This window comes from Phyllostomus hastatus, unplaced genomic scaffold (genome assembly GCF_019186645.2).
Source record: "Phyllostomus hastatus isolate PE091 unplaced genomic scaffold, TTU_PhHast_1.1 phas_scaffold_200, whole genome shotgun sequence".
In the NCBI taxonomy this organism is placed as follows: domain Eukaryota; kingdom Metazoa; phylum Chordata; class Mammalia; order Chiroptera; family Phyllostomidae; genus Phyllostomus; species Phyllostomus hastatus.
This window is the reverse complement of record NW_025334016.1, coordinates 1,580,317-1,602,522: the sequence shown is the minus strand read 5'-3', so window position 1 is coordinate 1,602,522 and position 22,206 is coordinate 1,580,317. Positions and strand designations below refer to the sequence as shown.

Genomic DNA, 22,206 nt, shown 5'->3' with positions numbered 1-22,206 from the left:
GGAATTGGCACCAGAGGGGCCCAGTTTGCTTGGGGGAAGCAGCAGAGGGGACTGAGGTCCCACAGAGAATGGAGCAACCGCCATTGTTTCCTCTCGACCCTGCCCCCACATACAACGTCACAACCCAGCAACTGGGGTGCCCAGCCCTGGTGAACACCTAAGGCTCCGACCCTTACTGTAACAGACTAGACCAGACCAAAAAAAAAAAGAGAGAGAGAGAGAGAAAGAGAAAGAGAGATGGCTCAAACAGAAGAACAAATCAAAGCCCCAGAACCCATCCTTTTAAGCAACTGAGAGATAGCCAACCTATCAGATGCACAGTTTAAAACACTGGTGATCAGGAAGCTCACAAAATTGGTTGATTTTGGTCGCAAATTAGATGAACAAATTCAGGCTATGATAAGAGAAATGAAGGAAAATGCACAGGGAACCAATAGTGATGGGAAGGAAACAAGGACTCAAAACAATAGAGTGGACAAGAAGGAAGAAAGAAACAACCAAATAGGAAAGAATGGAGAAATAAGAATTCAAAAAAATGAGGAGAATCTTAGGAACCTCCAGGACATCTTTAAACATTCCAACATCCAAATTATAGGGGTACCAGAAGGAAAAGAGGAAGAGCAACAGATTGAAAACTTATTTCAACAAATAATAAAAGAGAACTTCTCCATTCTGGCAAAGGAAATAGACTTCCAGGAAGTCCAGGAAGCTCAGAGAGTCCCAAAGAAGTTGGACCCAAGAAGGAACACACCAAGGCACATCATGATTACATTAGCCAAGATTAAAATGAAGGAGAGAATCCTAGAATCAGCAAGAGATAAGGAGACAGTCACCTACAAAAAAGTTCCCATCAGGCTGTCAGCTGATTTTTCAAAAGAGACCTTGCAGGCAAGAAGGGACTGGAAAGAAGTACTCCAAGTCATGAAAGGCAAGGACCTACATCCAAGATTGCTCTATCCAGCACAGCTTTCATTTAGAATGGAGGGGCAGATAAAGTGCTTCCCAGATAAGGTCAAGTTAAAGGAGTTCATCATCACCAAGCCCTTATTTTATGAAATGTTAGGGGGACTTATCTACGAAAAGAAGATAAAAAAAAACATGTATAGTAAAATGACAGCAAACTCATGGTTATTAACAACCACACCTAAAACAAAACCAGAAGAAACTGAGCAAACAACTAGAACAGGAGAAGAACCACAGAAATGGAGATCACATGGAGGGATAGCAACAGGGGAGTGGGAGGAGGAGAGAGGGGGAAAAGGTACAGAGAATAAGTAGCATAGATTGTAGGTGGAAGGTGGACAGGGGGAGGGTAAGAATAGTATGGGAAATGTAGAAGCTAGAGAACGTATAAGTATGACACATGGACATGAACTGAAGGGGGGGAATGTGGGTGGGAGAGGGTGTACAGGGTGGAGGGGAGTGAAGGGGGGAAATGGGACAGCTGTAATATCATAATCAATAAAATATATTTAAAAAAAAGAAATACATTTCATAGCAAACCTAACAAAAGTGTCTCCATTATAGAGAAATTAATATCAATGTATAATAAACATTGTCATTCCCTTAAATTTCTGTGATGCTCTTTATTAATAATGGGCATATATATTTGTTTGACAGAATATAATAATCATATAAGGAATGAAGTGTGTACTGTAGACAAATATGAAATAAAATGAAGACAATGAGGTATTCAAAGAAGATAGAGGATGCTGGATAAACTACTTAGAGCTATTTTCTTTCAACAGATAAAGAAGAATATGCCATATGCACACTTATTATTTTTATAAAATTGTATGTTTTAAGAGTTGTGTCATTTACATGCTTCATTCACTTTAATAAGGTAATTTAAGAGATCAAATGTGTTTATTAACTTAAAATAACTATGTTCCTCTGATATAACCACAAGTACACCATTCTACAAAATGAAAAGTAAGGAAGAAAGTGGCTACATGGCAGATGCTTTTCTTACATGTTTTATTTTAAACAAGATATGGGAAATCAAAGATAAAGGGACTAATTTTAACATAAATATTTTTTCTGCACTTTTAGCAATTTCCATCTAATTTCAGACTCTGTCCAAGACTTAGGTGCCATATTTTTGTACTTGTTTTGATAAAATATTCTCTTGTGTATTAATAAAACTCACTGAATGACACTGAAAGAACCATGTTTCCATCTCATATCATGTGTCAGTAAATTAGGAGAAGCCTGGTAGTACATTACAATCATAGAATACCCAGATAGAGCTTTATTTATTTTTTACAGATTCTATTTATTTATTTTCAGAGAGAGAGGGAGGGAGAAAGAAAGGAAGAAAACATTGATATGAGAGAGAAGTATCAGTTGGCTGCTTCTCGTATGCTCCCAACTGGGGACCTGGCCTGCAACCCAGGCATGTGCCCTAACTACAAATTGAACCAGTGACCTTTCAGTTCACAGGCTGGTGCTCAATCCACTGAGCCACACCAGCCAGGGCAGAATACCTAGCTAGAGCTTTAAATGATAATGTCACTATGCAATACTTATCAAAAACTCACTGAGCACCAGGCACTTTGAAGGATTCCATGCATTTCCACTTAATCTTCAAAAATATCCTATGAAGTAGACATCATTACTATCTCCATAGTTGAAGAAACTGAGTTTATAGAGAGGTAATGTAAATTTTTCAGGGCCCTACAGAGACTAAATGGAAGAACTCAAGCTCTCTGACTTTAGACTTCACAACCTAGAACGTCAGGTCTTTCCTATGGCACAATGGCCAAGCAGTCATCAGCATCATCATTTGGAAGTGTGCAGGGCATAACCCATATAGTAAAGTGTGGTGGCCCTCAGGGCAGAGATCTGGGTCACTCAATGCAGATTCTGGTCAGAGGATGAGGAGTGAATGGCAGACAGAAGGACAGCCACTGAGATAATAAATTAACAAGGCTAGTCAAGTACACTAATTGCAGATAAAGTTCTTCAACTGAGTCAACTGGTAAATGCTGCTTACAAATTGAGGAAGCTCAAAACACTAATCTGAGCATTGGATTAGGCATACTAGATAAGACTGACCGCCTTGTTAAGGGCCATCTCATTAGAGTAGTTAGGACAGAAACCTTCAAGGAGTGAGTTGTGAAGGGAAAGTACAATAAAGAGAAGCAGAGCAAAGGATAGAGTCGAGAGGCTAATGTAGGGCCAGGGAGGACCAAAGCCAGATTTGTCAGGGCCTGTTTGTGATTACAGACCAAACCTGCCATGGGATTTTATGTATGACATGAAAAAAACATACAGCATGACTGGCCTAGGGTTAAAAGAGACCAGTAACACATAAATCAGCAAATCAGATGCAAAAAAGACCACAGATTAAGTAAAGAAAAATAGCCTCAAGCTGCAGAACACCTGGGAAATAAAAGGAAGAGGCATGAATCTGATGTGCCGTTAAATGATAAAACCACTCTCACAGAAAAAGTCCCACAGAGAACTAGTCACTGAACTACTCCTCAGAGAGACACAAAGAATGCATGGACCAAAAGCCACTTAGAAAGAAATACAATTAAAGGGGAAACTCTACCCACAGAGAATAATCCGTAATGTTATGAAGTGACATTGCAAAATACAGTCTAAATATCCAAGTATAATGATATCCCAGCAGAGCAATACCAATAATACAGGTACATAAATCCAATATGTTAGATAGATGTTCTTTGAATTCCAAGTCTGTGTCTTGTTCATTTTGGCATCCCTGGGGCTCAGCATAATATCTGGCAGCAAAGATGCTCATTAGGTTGTTGTTGCATGAAGAAGATATGAAAGTGATCAATCCTGGTTAACACTATGGTGTGTTTCAGGAGCAGGGGAAGAGAGAGAGAAGTACTGGCATTTTAAAGCTTCAGTGAAGCTTCATAGTTTTATTGGACTCTCTGGGAAAGAAGATTAAAATAAAGGGAGGATGATGGAAAGAAGAATGGTGGGGATTCTTATCTCTTACCTATTCACCCACAGGAAGGAAAAATTTAGGAGGAAAACAAATATCACCATCAATTTGCTTCCTCCCTCATGACTTGCCATCAGGGGAAAAGAGGCACATCTGATGAGTGAATCTGGGTGAAGGAAGGGAACATGAGCAGAGGACACCCTTCTCTTCTTTTCCCAGTGTCTTGAACCTAGGATGTACATCCCCCGCTCCTTCATGTGTAAGTTGTTTGTTCCTACATGGAGTCTATTACCGGGTAGTTTGGGTGAATGTACTCAGCTTGGTGGAAGGTATTAATAAGCCCGAATCAGTCCATAGTACCAAGTCACTTTCCAGTACACCTTTATAATGAATAAAGTTAACCTTTGGGTCTCCATCTGCCGTATTTCAACATCTACTTCTCAGTAAACTCAGACGAGGGAATAAGGATATAATCAATGATCACACTGAAAACTCCATTGCAATCCAAGCCACAGAGTGAAGTGCTTTAATTTCCACCGTAAGGACTGAAGAAACATTAAGATATGCAAAATGGCATGAATAATACAATAGTGGCTCTGTTGGCCACTATTTGCTGAGTAAACTATAATTATGTTATACACATGGGGGAAAAATACCTGGTTTGCCTTTGCATATACTAAAGACTAAAAGAGTTTTCAGACTTTGTGGTCAGGCTTGACCCTTCATAAAAATATAGGTAAGAATGGAAAGGCAAGTAGATTTACAGAGAATGCAGGCAACTTCGTTATACTTTTGGAATAAAGGTGGAGAAAGGAATCAAGTTATTACCCAATGCTTTTAAGGCAGCAGTCCCTAACTTTTTTGGCACCAGGGACAGGTTTCATGGAAGACAATTTTCCCATGGACCCATGGGGAGGGAGGGAGTTGACTTTATAGCCTGCCACCAGATGCAGCTTAATTGTCACTTGCCACTCATTGATAGGGTTTTGACATGAGTCTGCAAGCAATTGATTTATTATGGTCTCTGTGCAATCAAACCTCTCTGCTAATGATAATCTGTATTTGCAGCCACTCCCCACAGAGGATGTCACCACCGCCTCAGCTCCACCTCAGACCATCAGGCATTAGATTCTCATAAGCAGGGGACAACCTAGATCCCACGCATGCACAGTTCACAGCAGAGTTCATGCTCCTCTGAGAATCTAATGCCACTGCTGGTCTGACAGAAGGTGGAGCTCAGGCAGTAATGCAGTGATGGGGGCAGCTGTAAACACAGATGAAGCTTCGCTCCCTTGCCTGCTGTTCACCTCCTGCTGTGTGGTCTGGTTTCTAACAGGCCAAGGTCCACAACCAGTATGTGGCCTGGGGTTTGGGGACTTCTACTTTAAGGAACCCAGACAAGGGAGAGGTCAGCTGATTTATTAGATATTCAGGAACTATAAAGACACAGAAAAACACTAAAGTTGAGAGAAGACTGAAAAAAACTCTACATTTGGATAGCAGGACAAGTTTCAGAACAGAAACATTCATAAATTAAAATTTAGCTAAACAAATAGATGAGCTCCTTGAATTTGTTGGTACTGAGCAGAGAAAAAGCTATTGTAGAGGAAATGATGGAAAGAGAGATATCTGCAAACCTTCCAAATACTTTCAATATTAAGTGTTATTTTTCATCATGAAAAGTACTGAAACAGTGAAATATGAATCATATCAAAAGGCATATTTTTCCCTGGCTGGTGTAGCTCAGTGGATTGAGTGTAGGCTGTGAGCCAGGCATTGCAGGTTCGATTCCCAGTCAGACCACATGCCTCGGTTGCAGGCCATGGCCCCCAGCAACCGCACATTGATGTTTTTCTCTCTCTCTCTCTCTCTCTCTCTCTCTCTCTCTCTCTCTCTCTCTCTCTCTCTCTCTCTCTTTCTCTCTCCCTTCCTTCTCTAGAAATAAATAAAATCTTTTTTTTTAAAGGCATATTTCGAAGAACTGTTTGAGAGACTGTTTTCCTAATATAATATGCCTTTCAAACCTCCCAAAATGATGTTGGGAGCTTCCTTATAGACCTTGCTTATCTTGAAGGAAGTAGATTTTACCAGGTAATAAGATTTAATCAGTTTCTATTATCAGAATTATAATTTCTTTAGCTTGCAACCTGAGAAGAGTACAGCTAAAGCAATTTAAAGTAGCAAGATCTTATTAAAATGGTTCCCACATATACAAGGATTTCTTTACCTTCTTTTATACTCAATATCATAAAGCATCAATATTTTGTCTCCAACAGGATAGATTTCAAACAGAATTAAGTTTTAAACACTCAGCTATTAATATTCACTTAAGTATATCAATTGACACACCAAACAGTGATTTCACTTCAGAAAGGGACTAGATATTCACTGGGGTACAGTTACTATAAGTTGGCTGCTTATTAAAATGATGGTGTATTTTTTAAAAGATTTTATTTATTTTTAAAGAGAGGGAAAGGGAGGGAGAGACAGAGGGAGAGAAACATGGATTGGTTGCCTCTCACACACCACCATCTGGGGACCTGGCCCACAACCCTGCCATGAGCCCTGACTGAGAACTGAACCAGAGACCTTCTGGTTCTCAGGATGATGCCTAATCCACTGAGCTGTACCAGTCAGGACAGATGGTCTATTTTAGTTAAAAAATTATCAGTAAAAATTGGCAGTTGTGTTACATATTTAAACTCAGGTTAATCTACACTAATATTTTATCCCTGATATGCATAAATAATGAGAATTCTATTTCAGTATTGTTTATTGGTTGAAGAAAAGAAAACCAACAGGGTATCATTTATTTAAAGATCACATTTCCTACATTCCTCTAATGCTACTATATGATTCACTAAAGCCAAAATCTGTATCCAACTTATAATGATGTCTTTTGAGATAAATGAAAATTGTCTCTATCAGTCTGATTTCATTATTAAAAAACAGTTCTTTAAGGAGTAATTGAATAGGCTTATAATAGAAAATTCCTTTCTCATTTAAATTTATTTCATTTTTACAATAAATTTAAGTGGTCTATGATTAAGTTGGCATTTTTGCAATTCTAAAACTAAAGTTCAATCAAAGAGAAAAAAGAAATAATAAATTAACATAATTAAAACTTAAATCTCACGATGCAACCTAATAATATGATTATTATCTCCTTATCTCATAGTTCATATGATAGACCAATAACTAGCCAGTAACTAAAAAGAACATTAGTGTGAACTAATTTTTTTTATAATTCCAAAGATCTTATACACTGGGTATATACAAATACTCATTTAATAAATCTACCTCCAGTTTTTAAAATATTGCCTTCCAAATCTTATAGTGAGATTGCATATAGGAGATTATTTTGTAATACATTAAAGGAATATTTATTATTTCCAGACTCTCTTCTATATTTACTCTTAGAATGCTTGTTTGCAAATGACAGAACCCCACTTGGAGTGATCTTTTGGAAGTCACTGAGGGTGTCATGAAATAAAAGGAATGACTGATCATGACTGAGTCGTGTGTATAAGTTGATGAGTAGGCAGAGTGAGCAGGTCTGCAAAGGCAGGAGAAACAGGCACGCAGAGAAAAGCAGAGAAAAAAAAATACACCCCAGGCTTACTTATTGCAGCTCCAGCAAATGAAGAGAAACCAACTTGCTATATTCTGACTACAAAAGTTTTGGGGGAGAGGGAAAACACACAAGCCCAACCTCCATTAGACACACACTGTGAGCAGGGGAAGACAATTTGATTGAAATATTGTAAGACCTGTATGGCTAATAGAAGTAGTTTCCACAAAAAAAGTAGTGGAAGTTGGTAAGATAGGCAGGGCAGGCTATCATAGACATTCACTATGCTGGGAAAGTAGGTGGTAACTGTACAGAAGTAGCAAGTGATCCCACTTGGTTCAGTGGCAGGTTAACAACCTAGAAAAACAAGAAGTTGGAATGATAGATAGTAGGGGACTAGCAGTGAAGGCTAATTCTGGAAGGCTATTTTATATAGACTGCATCACATGAGAAGACATTTCTGTAGATAAAAAGATCAAATATCAGTGACTTCATATGAAACAGACATTTCTGTGGTTCAAAAGTGGATGAATATTGGTAATTTTATGTTTCAATGTAGTATCTTATTCAGAAACCAACTGCTATTGAAAAGAAAGAGAAACGGGATCAAACAGAATAGGAAGTATTGGGTTGGCCAAAAAGTCCATTTCATATTTTCCGTAAAATAAAAGACACATTTTTCATTTTCACCAATAAGTTTATTGATTTGCATATTTTGAGTATGTCAGCTATCTCCTGTGTGTTCATTGATTGTTCTCAAATAATGTCTCAATCTGATTGCTATCAACTTCAACTGGTCTTTTTGACCATGCATCATCGTCCAGCAAGAAATTTCCAGCAAGAAACTTTGCAAATCACTTTGGACATGTTTGATCAGTCACAACACCTTCTCCATACACTGCACAAATCTTTTTTTGCATTTTAGTTGCATTTTTACCTTTCTTGAAACAATATGAAAAGTATTTTCTTGAAAGTATAATATGCTGAAAATGTCGCTTTTTTTCCATCTACAATATTAAAATGGCTACACAAAAATTCAACAATTTTGACTTTTTCTAAATGCATGCTGATATGACAGCTGTCACAATACAGAGTAACAAAGTTGTTCAAATGAAGTTAAAAGACAATTAAGTGCTACTAGAGCCACTCTACGGAAAAAATCCAATGAACTTTTTGGCTGATCCAGTAAAATAGAACAGAGTGTTCATAACAGGAAGGTAGAAACAACTCTTGCTTACTGATTGGCCATTCTGTACCAGGTATTATATTTTATGTTAGGAAACCTCTTAGAAAGCTTTGCCTTTGTAAATGTGTTTGATTCCTACAGGGCTTTAAAAGGGAAAGCAATTAGATTAGGACTGATTACAATATGAATAGTTCATAACCTATTACTTCACATCTAGGTTTTAAATCTAAAGTTATTTCAAATTTAAAAAAAATGTTTTACAAAATAGTCAAGCCTGGATTTATATACCATGCCTCCCAGTGCTATGTAGTATGACCCTGTACAAATCATTACTTTGATTTCCTCACTTGTAAAATAAAAATATAGCCATGCTACCCGTTTCTCAGGTTAACTCATTATAAATCCTGGAATAACACTCTAGACTTATAAAGCTATTAATAACCACAATTACCATCATTTTGGAAATAATTACTCTGAAAAAACTGATGTAACTGAACACTTGAACACTAGTTTAATGATATATTGTAAATGGAAAATAAATGGGCATTGATTTTCATGTAACTGAGTAATCAGTAACCTGCATTTTAAGGAAATTGAGGTTTTATTTGTCATCATGTTTTATATGCACAGCTGTAGTTCTCTTACCATTAATATCTTCGTAAGATGAATATGAACGTTTTTTTGCAAACACTGTAAAATCTGATTTACGTAAGATAGGATTGCTTCCTGAAAAATCACCAGCCAGTGCGACCTGTACCTTCTCTTTTACCCGTTTCTTGGCCTGACATTGTATGACAACTGCAAGAAAGAAAAACTTCCAGTTAATTGGACTATCAGGTTATATGATCATTCTTGAGCTAGAAGAAAATAAATTATTAAATGATGGCATGAAAAATAAAAGCTTCTTTGGAATATTTTTACTTGATGTTGTATCTGGCATTTATAGACAAACACACATTCTCACTCACCCAGTATCTATATATATTAACATTTTGCAATAAACTATGAATATTAAATGATATGCAAAAATAGCATGACAAGACAAATTAGGTAATAGAAGATTGTAGTAGAATGTAGAAATCCGATTCAAAAGCTGATCTAGTAATATCAGTAATTCAGTGGGTGGTCATGAAAATGTGAATTTTTCAGTTATGTATGTATTCAGTATGGTAAATACCAAACTTGACTTATATAATTATACTATAGAAAATACCCTCAAATAATTAAAAAAGTAAGTTATGTAATATTTATTTTGTAACAACAGTTTTAAAATATTTCCTATTATACTATTTACATGCACTTTAAAGTTCCTTTAAAGTATTTAAATAAAATATTTTGATTTTCACTTGTGAATTGCATTTAAATTTACAAAATACATAATTAACAGTTAAAAATAAAACTGTTAGAGATTATTTAAAATTAATATTAAATATGATTACATATTGATATAATGTGCAGCATGAAAACTTTATATACTTATATATATATTAAATTCCAGTATTTTCTTACATCAATACAGAAGTTGCTATCAGTAATCTGGTGAGAAACCCAAATATTGTTTTTATATAAATACTAATTATATAAAGGAGTATTAATGTATTCCTCTGGCATTAGCCTTGTATTATATCATGGGGCCGTGCATACTAGAGTCTACATAAATGAGAATATTATTTCTTCAAAATATAATAATGTTACTTTCTTCACTTTAGATCAATACAAGGCTTAAACTGAATATAAGGATAAAAAGGGAACTATAATATTAAAAAAGCTTTGAAATTTATTATTCTATGCTTTTGTGGCATCAATTAACAATAATATATTCACTCAGACTGCAAACTTGGATACTGTCCTCAGACTCATGTGTTTTCACTATACATACCACATTTATAGTATTAAAATGTTTAAAATAAGTTTATTGTTAATTCTAAACTTTATAGGCTGATAGTCAATATTTTGGACTTAGAATAAATGTGAAATGTATAAGAAGAATACAAAGTTAGAGGTAAATTAAGAGGGTTTAAATGGCTGAGGAAAATGTACAAGCTTCTCTGGTTATCATTCACTTCAGTCTTAAAGCATTATGTTAGAAATTAGTGTGATCAAAGCTACAATTAGTATCATGTCACTCATCTTTTCCTATAAGTGCTAGGAAATTAGTGCCCTGAAAATGTAAAGATCACGAAATCACAGTGGATTCACTTTCCATTGTATTTCCACTGTAACTGGTAGGGGAGTCCTTTTACAATTATCTGCCCCAGTGGACAGGAGCAGATAACAATGTACAGAAAGAACAAAACCCAACAGAACAATAAAAGTTCCCTGGGTTTGAAAGTAAGCTGGGCGATGGATACATAAAAAAAGAAAAGAAACAATACACATCGATGGTGATACCAGTGAGTTGGGAAAGCAATAGGTTATCTTTAATGTGTTCTTAGGAATGAACAATAGACTGGACAGAAAGTAAATAATATGTATTTATAAAATTATACCTATTTGTTTCTCAAGGGCATTTGTAGATAAAAATAATTACAAGAATAGGGTTTGGAGTTTTGTAAAAATGATGTAATAGTACACAATCTGTTTCGGAACACTGAAGTTACTAATAGGTTGGGCTAAAGCAACATAGGCTATTTACAGAAATCACATTTAATTTAAAAATAAAATAATAACCAAGAGATATGACTAGATAGAAAGTACCTTTCTGTGTCTGGAACATATTTAATTTCCTTTGAAGGAAACTGTACAAAAATTATGTTTATGTTCTCATAAGCTTTGTTTCAGACTGAAAAACATCTTTGAATCTTTAATCTAGTTCAAACAAAACTGTGTTTTCATAGATACAAGTCACACTGTTCAAACTGCAACAGAGTAATGTCTAGACTTTATCACATCACATTGATCAGATGACTGTGTTACAAATTTTAAACTGTTTAGCTCCATAGAAAGTATACAGACAACTATCTTCTAGAAAGAAATAAACATTTTGACATGTTTGTGAAGCATTCTGAAGATAATTCGGTATATTTAAAATATTTAGGTGTGTTGATAATCTTTTAACTCCAAAGAAAAAAATACTTCAAATAAAACAAATGACATTTATTGTCAAAGGTACTGCTAGATATGTGGATTTTTTTAATTCCAGTTAAAATGAAACTATATAGGGAAATATGAAATCACGGCCTTCCTTCTAATGTATTAGGGGAAATGGTGTTATTCACAAGCAAAATTTATTTTCTCTTCTTTCAAAGTGTGGTCATATCATTTATGTCAATAAAGGACTCTTGCACTAGCACAGACTGGTAATGGGGGGAGAAGGAAAATTCAAATGCCAAGACTTTATGTTTATGTTGCTCAATGGGGAGGTCCAAAATAAGTATCCCTTCACTGTGCACAACAGTTCAATGTTTCTTGGTCATGAGGAATTAGGCCTAGAGCCTGGTAAGAGGCTGGGATACTAAATTTCACTTTATGGCTACCTAAGGGGGATTGATTTCTTCAGCTGATTATTAGAACAAAATGGGAAAAGCAAGGAATGCAGAAGAAGTGGAAAGAAGAAGGAGAACAAATAGAGACTTGAGAAAAGTCTGGAGCATGTGGAGGAAAAAAAGGGGTCATCGAGGAAAAGAAAGGCATTTAAAGAGTAAAGATTTTATGCTGTGTGTATCGCAAATGAATCTCCTTGAGGACTTCAGTACATTCTGACTAGTTTTTGGAGAACATCATAAAAGCTGGTATCTGGGACAACAAGAATAGAGGCATGGGATAGTTCTTGGTTGAGAATTAGAATCACAAAGAAGCTGAAATATGGTGATTAAATGTGACAAGAGAATCAAAGTACCTGGGACTCTCATAGATCTGGTGCAGGGTTTGGAGCGCCTCACAGAACGTGAGATAAAGGAGCCTGAAGTTAATGTTATTTCGATCTTAGCTGATTGCTACGTTTCACCAACAAGGAGAGCACCAGGAAATGTGGTTTGGTGGAAGGATCTGGATTCCTGGTTAGGACACCAGATGTAGTCCTAGCACTCCCAACAATAGGGCTGGTTACTTCACAACTTATTCTCCCTGGACCTCGATTTTCTTACTCATACCAAGAAAAGATGGGACTGAACAGCCTCTAAGGTACCTCCGAATCCTGGTGTTTTCTGACAGTAAAATATATCTACCTGGAACGAATCCTTCATGTTTCGCCTCTGGGAGTCCAATAATAGGGTATATCCATCGTATTGCTTGGATTTCTCCACTGTCTACTCCAATAAATCTAATTAGAAATTTAAAAAAACAGTGAACAAAAGACATAAACACTGTCAATATTCATATAAAAGAGTATATTCTCTATGAAACTAATGGTACTTGAACAAAGCTTGTGAATTTAAACTTTGGCAGGGAGAAACAGTATGAAATACAAAACATTTTTGGCAAATGTTGATTTCATAAACATTTTAAAGCAAACCCTGGGAAATTATCACAAACGAAATTGGAATGCAACCATTATGAGATGTATGTTAAAACTGAAAACTTCCCCCCCTACATTTAAAGCTTGGTATAGGTATTTATTGATGTGACTAAACTGTGATTAATCAGAGGTAATATGGTTCCCGTGGGTTATAATCTAAATCGGACAGGCAAAGTACAAAAAAAGCTGCCATTAAGTATAGAGCTTCGGAAAGTGATAAGTAATTTACACTGGGGGGGATTCCAGTTAAAGGAAAGGGGGCATTTCTCAAAATACTTTAAGTCCACTATACACCATCAGGAGGACAGCAATAGTAGAAAAATGGTGCTGATCACTGTTGAAACAGGCGGGGCCAGCTTCATGGGCACATGACCTGTGCAACCACACAAATACCCTACACTTAGAATTGCTCCATGCTTGTTTAATGTACCGCAGTAACTGTTTGAAAATTTTTAATGCACGAGGTCCCCTCATTTTCATTTTACACCGGGGCCCACAATCTTGTTGGTGGTCTTGACTGCAGGAGTGTTGAAAACACTGGATGGCTGAATGGGCCCAGAAGAGATATTTCCTTTCAAATGTAGAGAAGGAATATGTACAGATAGGGCAAAGTAAGAATTTCTTTTTAATTAAGATTTCTAGACCATTATTTAATGAAACGATAAAAGCACAGCAAACATTTAAATTTTGCATTTTATTGGAGTTTGCTTAAATTTCAGCAAAGCAAAGAGAGTACATGTAACCTGCATTTAGGCACTGAAATAGTACCTTCTAGTCACGGGAGAGGTTCATTAGGATGTCATATCCACCAGGCACAGTGCCATCATCTGGTGAATGCCAGCATCACAAGTCCTATACTTCGCCCAAACTGGTTTAGTTTGTTCTCTAGATATAGATTATTTATAGTCTCAGCAGCAGTAACTATTTTCCCAATCAAAAAGAAAGCCCTTTGTATGTCCCTGACTCTGATTCATTTACATGATTCTTAAGACTGACTCGTTCATCACTCTGAACTTCAATCAGCAATGATATATACTATACCATACATTTTCCTCTTCTGAACATGTAAATTTCAGTGTCCAAAAATAGAAAATCACAAACTTTATACTGCATTAACATATAAAAGAAATCAATCATATCAGTGACAGATAAAATGAAATCAATATCCTTATTTGAATGTTACCTTTTCATGTCTGTACTCAATTCATCAAAATTGTCAATAGTCCATTTTTCCCCATCGGCCCTTATCATTTGAACAACGAGCATTGTTTTCTTTAATTTTACAATGCTGGGAGTAAAAAGCACTGGGATATCAATAATCCCTCTAGGAGGCAATGGTATTCCTGTAAAACACACAAAAATAATTTTAATGTGGTAAGTATTCCAGAATATAATTTGAACAGCAGAAAGTAATCACCTAATTCCTCTCCTGATAATCAAGTTTTCAAGATCACGTTTGAACAACAACAACAAAAAAACATCAAGCAGAAGTGTAAGTGACTTTACTGGCTTCATCATTAATTTTCCTCGAGAGGAAGGGAGGATGAAACAGAGGGAGAGAAACATCTATATGAGAGACAAACATTGATCAGTTTCACATGCACCCCAACTGGGCACTGACCCTGCAACCTACGAATATATGCCCTGCCTGGGGATTGAACCAGCAACCTTTCAGTTTGTGGGATGTCACCAAACCAACTGACCCACATGGGTCAGAGCAGCACCAACTCTTTAAAAAATACATTTTATCCAGAGGCAAGAGGTTCTCCCTAAGAGGCTGGAGTGTGGAAGGAATATTAAGACTGGTGGCTTAAGTGTTCCTGAGTGATAGAAGAACCAAAAAAAACATGAATATTTTCAAGTCACTACATTTTGCAAAAGACAAAGTATAGCCATTTTGACCCTTTAATTTCTTGTGTATTTTCTTCTTAGAACATAACACTCCAGGTTTCTCCTTGGAGCCCCGAGAGTGCTACCAGTAAACTGCTCACTTATTTAACTGATGCCATGAGGGAACCCAGAGCTTAGTTGTGAAAGAAAGGGGCATCCATTTCCAAGTTGTGAAGACCAGAAGACAGAAAAACTCACAGCATCTTCTGATGTTCTTATGAATATTAGAATTTTTCAGTCTTTACTTTGTACAAGAACTACCTGTGAAACATCAGATATGGAGAGTGCTGAGCCCCATGTTTAGAAATTCTGACTTATATACTCTGGACTGTGATCCAGGAAGCTGTATGTTTAAGTAGCATCCAATGGGATACAGAAGCAGATACTCATGGGACCATATTTTGAAAACAAACTCTGCCTGTTGGACAAATTTTAAGAGGTTGTAAGAGTGGTGAACTTTGGTCTATTTGTAACAGTGATGGTTCCCAAATGATGTGTGTCTCCCTTTATTGTGAAGAGTATTGTAAAGAATTTTCTACCAGAAAATAAGGGATATTGACCACATTCTGTTTTTTAAGAATTCTTTGTTATAAGATTGACAATATTCACAGCCAATTTGTCTCTGAGGAGAATACTGTACTAAACTATTAAGAACATCAAGAAAGGAAATAGAGCCCTGACTTGTATGGCTCAGTGGATTGAGTGCCTCCTGCCAACCAAAGGGCCAATGGCTTGATTCCCAGTCGGGGCACATGCCTGGGTTGTGGGCCAGGCCTCAGGTGGAGGGTGGAGGCTCTGCAAGAGACAGCCACACACTGATGTATTTCTCCATCTCTTTCTTCCTTTCTTCCCCTCTGTCTAAAAAGAAATAAATAAAATATCTAAAAAAAGAAAGTAAATAGAAAATTGCCCCTCTGCAAAATATCCCAACTCAAAACTCTTACAAGTTTTCAAATTTTAAATTTTATTCCTTCAGGAAATAAAAATGTTGTAAGCTTTAATATTATAGTTTATAAGTGTTATTAGTATTTATTGAGTACTGATTATATGCAAGGCTCCATGCTAAGTATTTTAATGAGACACAATATCTCATTTCATTCTCAGAAAATCACCATAAACTAAATGCTATTATGTCTTTCATTTTAGAGACAGAGGAATTGAGACAATTTGGTTAACTTGCCCAAAGTCCCAATGAAAGATTGTATTGTTTGCTAAGCAATTTAAACAATGTGTTATCTTCAACTTGGTCATTATGAACTTCATATTTTTAGTGAATCACTGATTCAAATGAATTAAAACAGCAAGAGATGGAATAGAATAAAAATAGGGAGCTCAGTCAACCAACCAATCATACATTCCTAAGAAAATGAAGTTTAGAAATGGTCACTTACCATTAGAAAATTATATTATCACTAAATTATAATTATATAATTATATTACCCTTGTTGTATGACTTCCAATCAGTTAAATTTCTGAAGGTTCTGAATGATAGTTGTTCTATAGTTTAGTTGTAATTTTGATGTGGATATGCAAGGAGGAGGGTCGTGTTTACCTGTGACACCATTTGACCAGAAGTCCACAACTAATATAGCTTTTTGATTAATGACCCTGTCTTCTTTGTCCTCTATAGTACACTAGTGTGTGTGTATAAAATATTCTCTTCAGCTGAAAAAATACACTATGATAAAATATAGAGCATGAGTTTTAGAAGTTTAAATCTATGCTGTTACTTAGTTCTGTGAAACTGAAAAAGTTAATTAAATTTCTAAGTGAGATTTTCTTCATATGAAAAAGAAAGCTAATGTAATACATATATCAAGCTATCACTATGGCAAAGGTACTATTCCAGTTCCATCCAGATAATCCCATTTTGTACAGAATGCATTAATTCTGCACTATTTTATTCTCTTACTTATTCATTCTGAAAGTACTATGTGCCATGCATTGGAATAAGCAGTATGGATAAAATGGTGAAGAAAATAAATCCCCTGCTTTCTTGTGTCTTGCATTCCAGAATCTTAGAAGGGTGAGGAGAGAAGCAAAACAATAAATAAAATGAACTATACATATGGTTGTTGTTGAGCAAGTAAATGTTTAAAAGGGTTAAAAAGGATGTGGAACTTAAATAATATAGGGTGATTTGGGAAGACCTCTGTGATACAATGAGCAGGGCAACTAAGTGTGTTTGAGAAGCCTCACAGACATCTGTGGGGGGAATATTTAGATAGCATGTGAGTATGAGTCTGGATTTAAAGAGAGGGCAAGGCTGGGGCTATCAATTCACTAGTTGTTGAAAGCTCATGTGTGACTAAATGAAATTCCATTGGGAATGAGTGTTGATAGAAATGACAAAAGGACACAAGTCTAACCATTGGGCCTCTAGGAAGTCAAGGGTACAGGGACAGAGGAAAAAAATGCAAAAGAAAGTGAGGAGGACTTACTACAGAGAAGAGTCAAAGAAGAATTGAGTCCCAGTGAGCAACTGCTTCCAAAACAGTGAGTGATGAGCTGCTACAAGCTCATGAGTTGAGCAAGATGAGGACAGCATACAGATGATTAGATCTGGCAATCTTATATTATGGAAGAACTTAAAAAGAGCTATATTAGTAGAAAGATGGGGAATGAAGCCGGATTTGCTTGGGTTGAAAAGATAATGGTATAAGAAGTGAAGATGGTAAGTATAGACAAGCTTTCAAATTGTTTTGCTACACAAAAGGATCAGAATAATGGGATAGCAGCTGGCAGAGATAAGGGATAAAGGCAGGCCTGTCTATTAACATCAAGAGCTTCTATTGCATGTGTATTTTGATAGAAATAATCCAATAAGAATCATTAGAGAGAAGACAGAAGGGAGAACTCCTAGAGAGCTCCACACAGTTGAGTAGGTGTGTGGTTCAATGACTAAGCAGAGGGATGGTCATAAGAGCACAGAGAGCTTTCCGATGTAATGGGAGGGACCACAAGGCACATGGATGAAAATAAAATTAGGCTGATCGATGTAATGGAAGAACTAGACAATTAGACTCTGAGTTTACTCTATATTCTTAATTAAATGGGAAAGAAGACTATCAGTTGTGAGAAGGGGAGGAAATGATGAATGTCAGTAGTAGTTACCAGGTTTCAATTCAAAGTAAAAAATTTTACTATACCAAATTTTATTAAAGGAAAACCAGGTTCCATCAAATGTTCATCACTCACTCACAATTTACCTATTTCTATACAGTTCTTTCTATCTGTACATCCATCAACCATGCTACCTGTTTAAAAGGCCTCATGTTCTATAATTCCTAAGCAATCTGCTCTTTGTTAGAATATTTACCTGCATTTGTGAAATGAAGAAAATGGCATAAAATGGTGGAAAAAAGAAATGACACCATGCCTTAGGTTCCCTTTTACAAGCTTAGACCACATAAACTATTTTAATAAGTTTCATGTCTGTTCTCATCACAAAAAAATGTTCTAGTGGTATAAGCAGGCCTAAATTTCAGTTTATATAGATTTTTCTGACAGACAGGCACCCAGGCATCTTTGCATAACAAGACCTGTAGCTTGTTTGTTTGTTTTTTTCAACAATAAAATCAGTAGCTTCAATGACTACCTAGGAAGTCCACCTACTTTACACTATAAATCATAATCACAAATCTATGTGACTGGAACCTGAACTCATTCTTGGGAAAATTGGTCATTTGACATAATAAGAAAGGACATTTTATAAAAAATGTGAAATCACGCTCAGCTGCCAACAGAACTTGGTAAACATTCATGACAATAATCTGAGATCTGGGCAAGCTTCATGTGCTGGCAGCAGCCTGCAGCATTAAGTGTCACTAAACACTGAGTTCTTGAAGACATTTTCCAATTCATAAGCAGCAACATTTATTTTCAAAAGCGTTATTTTTACAAATAACATTTCATTATTGATGTCAAAATACATGATATATGTTAACTAAAATCAACATGAGACATGGCAATTATCTCTTATAAGAAAAAATGTGTCTTTTCTAAATGCTAATGCTATCACTCTGATTACTTACTTAGCTTTGATTATTAGCAATCACACAAACACAAACGATGCATATTTTATCTTTAAATAATAGATACCAAACATAGTGTATCTCTATCTTTTTGACTATTCTCACTATAATATGACATAATCCCTATCCAATATAGAACATTTGAGAAAATTATAAACATGCAGTTAGAAATAATGAAAGCAAGATCCCATGTACCCTTTAATCAATTATCTCCCTTGGTAAAATCCTGTAAGACTATACTATAATACAAAAACTAGAATATTTATATTGATACAGTAAAAATCAAGAAAGTTTCATCACAAGTCTGACCTCTTATATACTTCCTCACCTCTCTCACTATTCCATTCCTGAATCATTACACTGCTAATCTATTCTTCATTTCTATAATTTTATCATACAAAAGATGTTACATTAATGGAATCATCTAGTATATAAACTTCTGCAGTTAACTTTTTCACTCATCATAATTCCCTAGACAATCAATCAAGTTGTGCCTATTAAAAATGAATTCAATAAAATAACAGGACATAAAATTAACATTCAGAAATTGGCTGTATTTTTATACATCAATAATGAGCTATCAGAAAGAAAAATTAAAACAATCCCACTTAAAATTGCATCAAAAAGAATAAAATACCTAGGAATAAATTTAACCAAGGAGTTAAAAGACCTGTACTTGGAAAACTATAAGGCACTGAAAAAATTGAAGAAGATACAAAGAAATGGAAGGACATACTATGCTCATGAATAGGAAGAACTAACATTGTTAAAGTGTCTATATTACCCAATGTAATGTACAGAGTCAATGCAATCTCTATCAAAATATCAATGGCATTTTTCACAGAACTAGAAAAAAATAATTCTGAAGTTTATATGGAACCAGAAAAGATCCTGAATAGACAAAGAGATCTTGTGAAAGAAGAAATAAAGTTGGAGGTGGTGTGCTGCCTAATATCAAACATTACTACATGGCTATAGTAATCAAAACACCATGGTATTGGCATAAAAATAGATACATGAATCAATGGAACAGAATAGAGACACTCTTCCAAAAAGGATATACAGATGGTCGACAGACATATGAAAAGATGTTCAACATCACTCATCAGGGAAATGCAAATTAAAACCACAATGAGATATTACCTCATACTTCTCAGAATGGCTATCATCAGCAAATCAACAAACAACAAGTGTTGTAAAATATGGAAACAACCATCAGTGGATGGATAAAGAAGAGGTACATAAATATACACAGTGGAATATTACTCAGCTATAAAAAGAATGAAATATAGTCATCTGTGACAACATGGATGGATCTGCAAGGTAGACAGAGAAAAAGAAATACCACAGGATTTCACTTTTATGTGGAATCTGAAAAGCAAAATAAAAAACAAACAAAAAAAAACCAGAAACAGAGGACAAACTGATGATCACCAGATTGGAAAGAGAGAACTGGGAGAAAGGATGAAAAAGGTGAAAAGGATTAAGAATTATAAAATGCTAGTTTATAAAAACAGCCACTGGGATATAAAGTACAGCATAGGGACTATAGAGTCAACAATGTTGTAATAACTATGTAGGGTGCCAGGTGGATATTAGATACACTTAAAAGGGTGATCACTACATAAGATATACTATAAATGTCTCATCAATATGTTGCACATCTGAAATGAATATAGTATTGTATCAATATGTCAACTGTAACTGAAAAATAAATCTTTAAAAAGTTGTGCTTATTAATGTTCATTCCTTTATATTGCTGAGTAGTACTCCATGCCACAGATGTGCCAGTTTTCTTACCCATTCATGCATGGAAGTTCATCTCAGTTGTTTCTGGATTTTGACTATTATTAATAAATCTGCTACAAACATTCATGCACATGTTTTTTGTGTGAACATCCTTTTTTATTTTTCTAGGATAGATCTTTTAAGTATGCATGTTTACTTTTACAAGAAACCACCCAACAGTTTTCCAGAATGGTTGTGTGTTTACATTCCCATCAGCAAGCTATGAGTGATCCAGCGCCTCTATATCCTTGCTAACATTTCATGTTGTCATTATTTTTTTTATTTTTTATATATATTTTTTATTTTAATTGTTGTTGCCATTATTTTTTTATTTTAGCCATTCTGATAGGTTTGCAGTGAAATCTCACTGTGGTTTTATTTTACATTTCCCTGAAGACTAATGGCGTTGAACACCTTTTCATGTGCTATCAGTATATTCTTTTTGGTGAAATGCTTGCTCACATTCTTTATCAACTTTCTAAGTTAATTATATTTTTATTAGTGAATTTTTAGTATTTTTATATATTCCAGATACTAACCCTTTGTCACATATATGGTTTGTAAATATTTTCTTCTAGTTTATAGCTTTCTATTTCATTATTTTGTCTTGGGTTTTTATATGGAAAAATATTTGTTTGATGATGTCCAATTTATTAATTTCTTCTCAGGGAATTTGCTATTGGAGAAATCTAAGAACTATTTGTTTAGCCCTACACTGAGCTATTTTCTGCATAAGTTGTTATCATCTTGGTAGGAATTGCATTCAATTTATAGATTAATTTGGATAAAACTGACAGCATTGCTATATTGTTTTCCAGTTCATCTATATAGTATAGCTGTCCCTTTATTTATGTTTGATTTTGTCATTTTCAGCACACAAGTCCTATACATGGTTTGTTAGATTTACTTCTAAGAACTTCTTTTATTTGGAGAGATTGTGAATGGCTTTACGTTTTTAGTTTCCACATTTTCATTGCTATTATATATAAATATGATTGAGTTTTTTGTTTGTGTTGTTCTTGTTTCCCATGACCTTGCTGAACTCACTTAATATCTCTACAAGATTTTTGTGGTAGATTCTTTGGGATTTTCTGGTATGGCAGGTGATATAAAAATAGGGACAGTTTATTTCTTCCTTTCTATTCTATTTGCCTTTTGTTTCCTTTGCTTGACTTCCAATGGTACATGAAGTAAGTGGGGAGTGTGGGCATACTTTTGTTGCTGCCTATTTTAGAGAGAAAGTATTTAATGTTTCATAATTAAATGTGATATTTGCTGTAGTTTTATCATGTAAGCTTTTTAGCAGGTTGAGGGGGTTCCCTTTTATTCCTTGGTTGTAAAAAGTTTTAGACAAAATAATAT

General features: G+C 35.3%; 1 protein-coding gene across 1 annotated transcript in view; it reads right to left on the bottom strand.

The window, feature by feature from the left end:
* CFAP47 (cilia and flagella associated protein 47) overlaps nt 1–22,206 on the bottom strand; it is a 333,438-nt gene that overhangs the window by 16,713 nt on the left and 294,519 nt on the right. Inside the window, 3 exon segments of the mRNA XM_045860609.1 lie at nt 9,322–9,474; nt 12,843–12,937; nt 14,316–14,475. Coding sequence (XP_045716565.1) covers nt 9,322–9,474; nt 12,843–12,937; nt 14,316–14,475 — 408 coding nt within the window.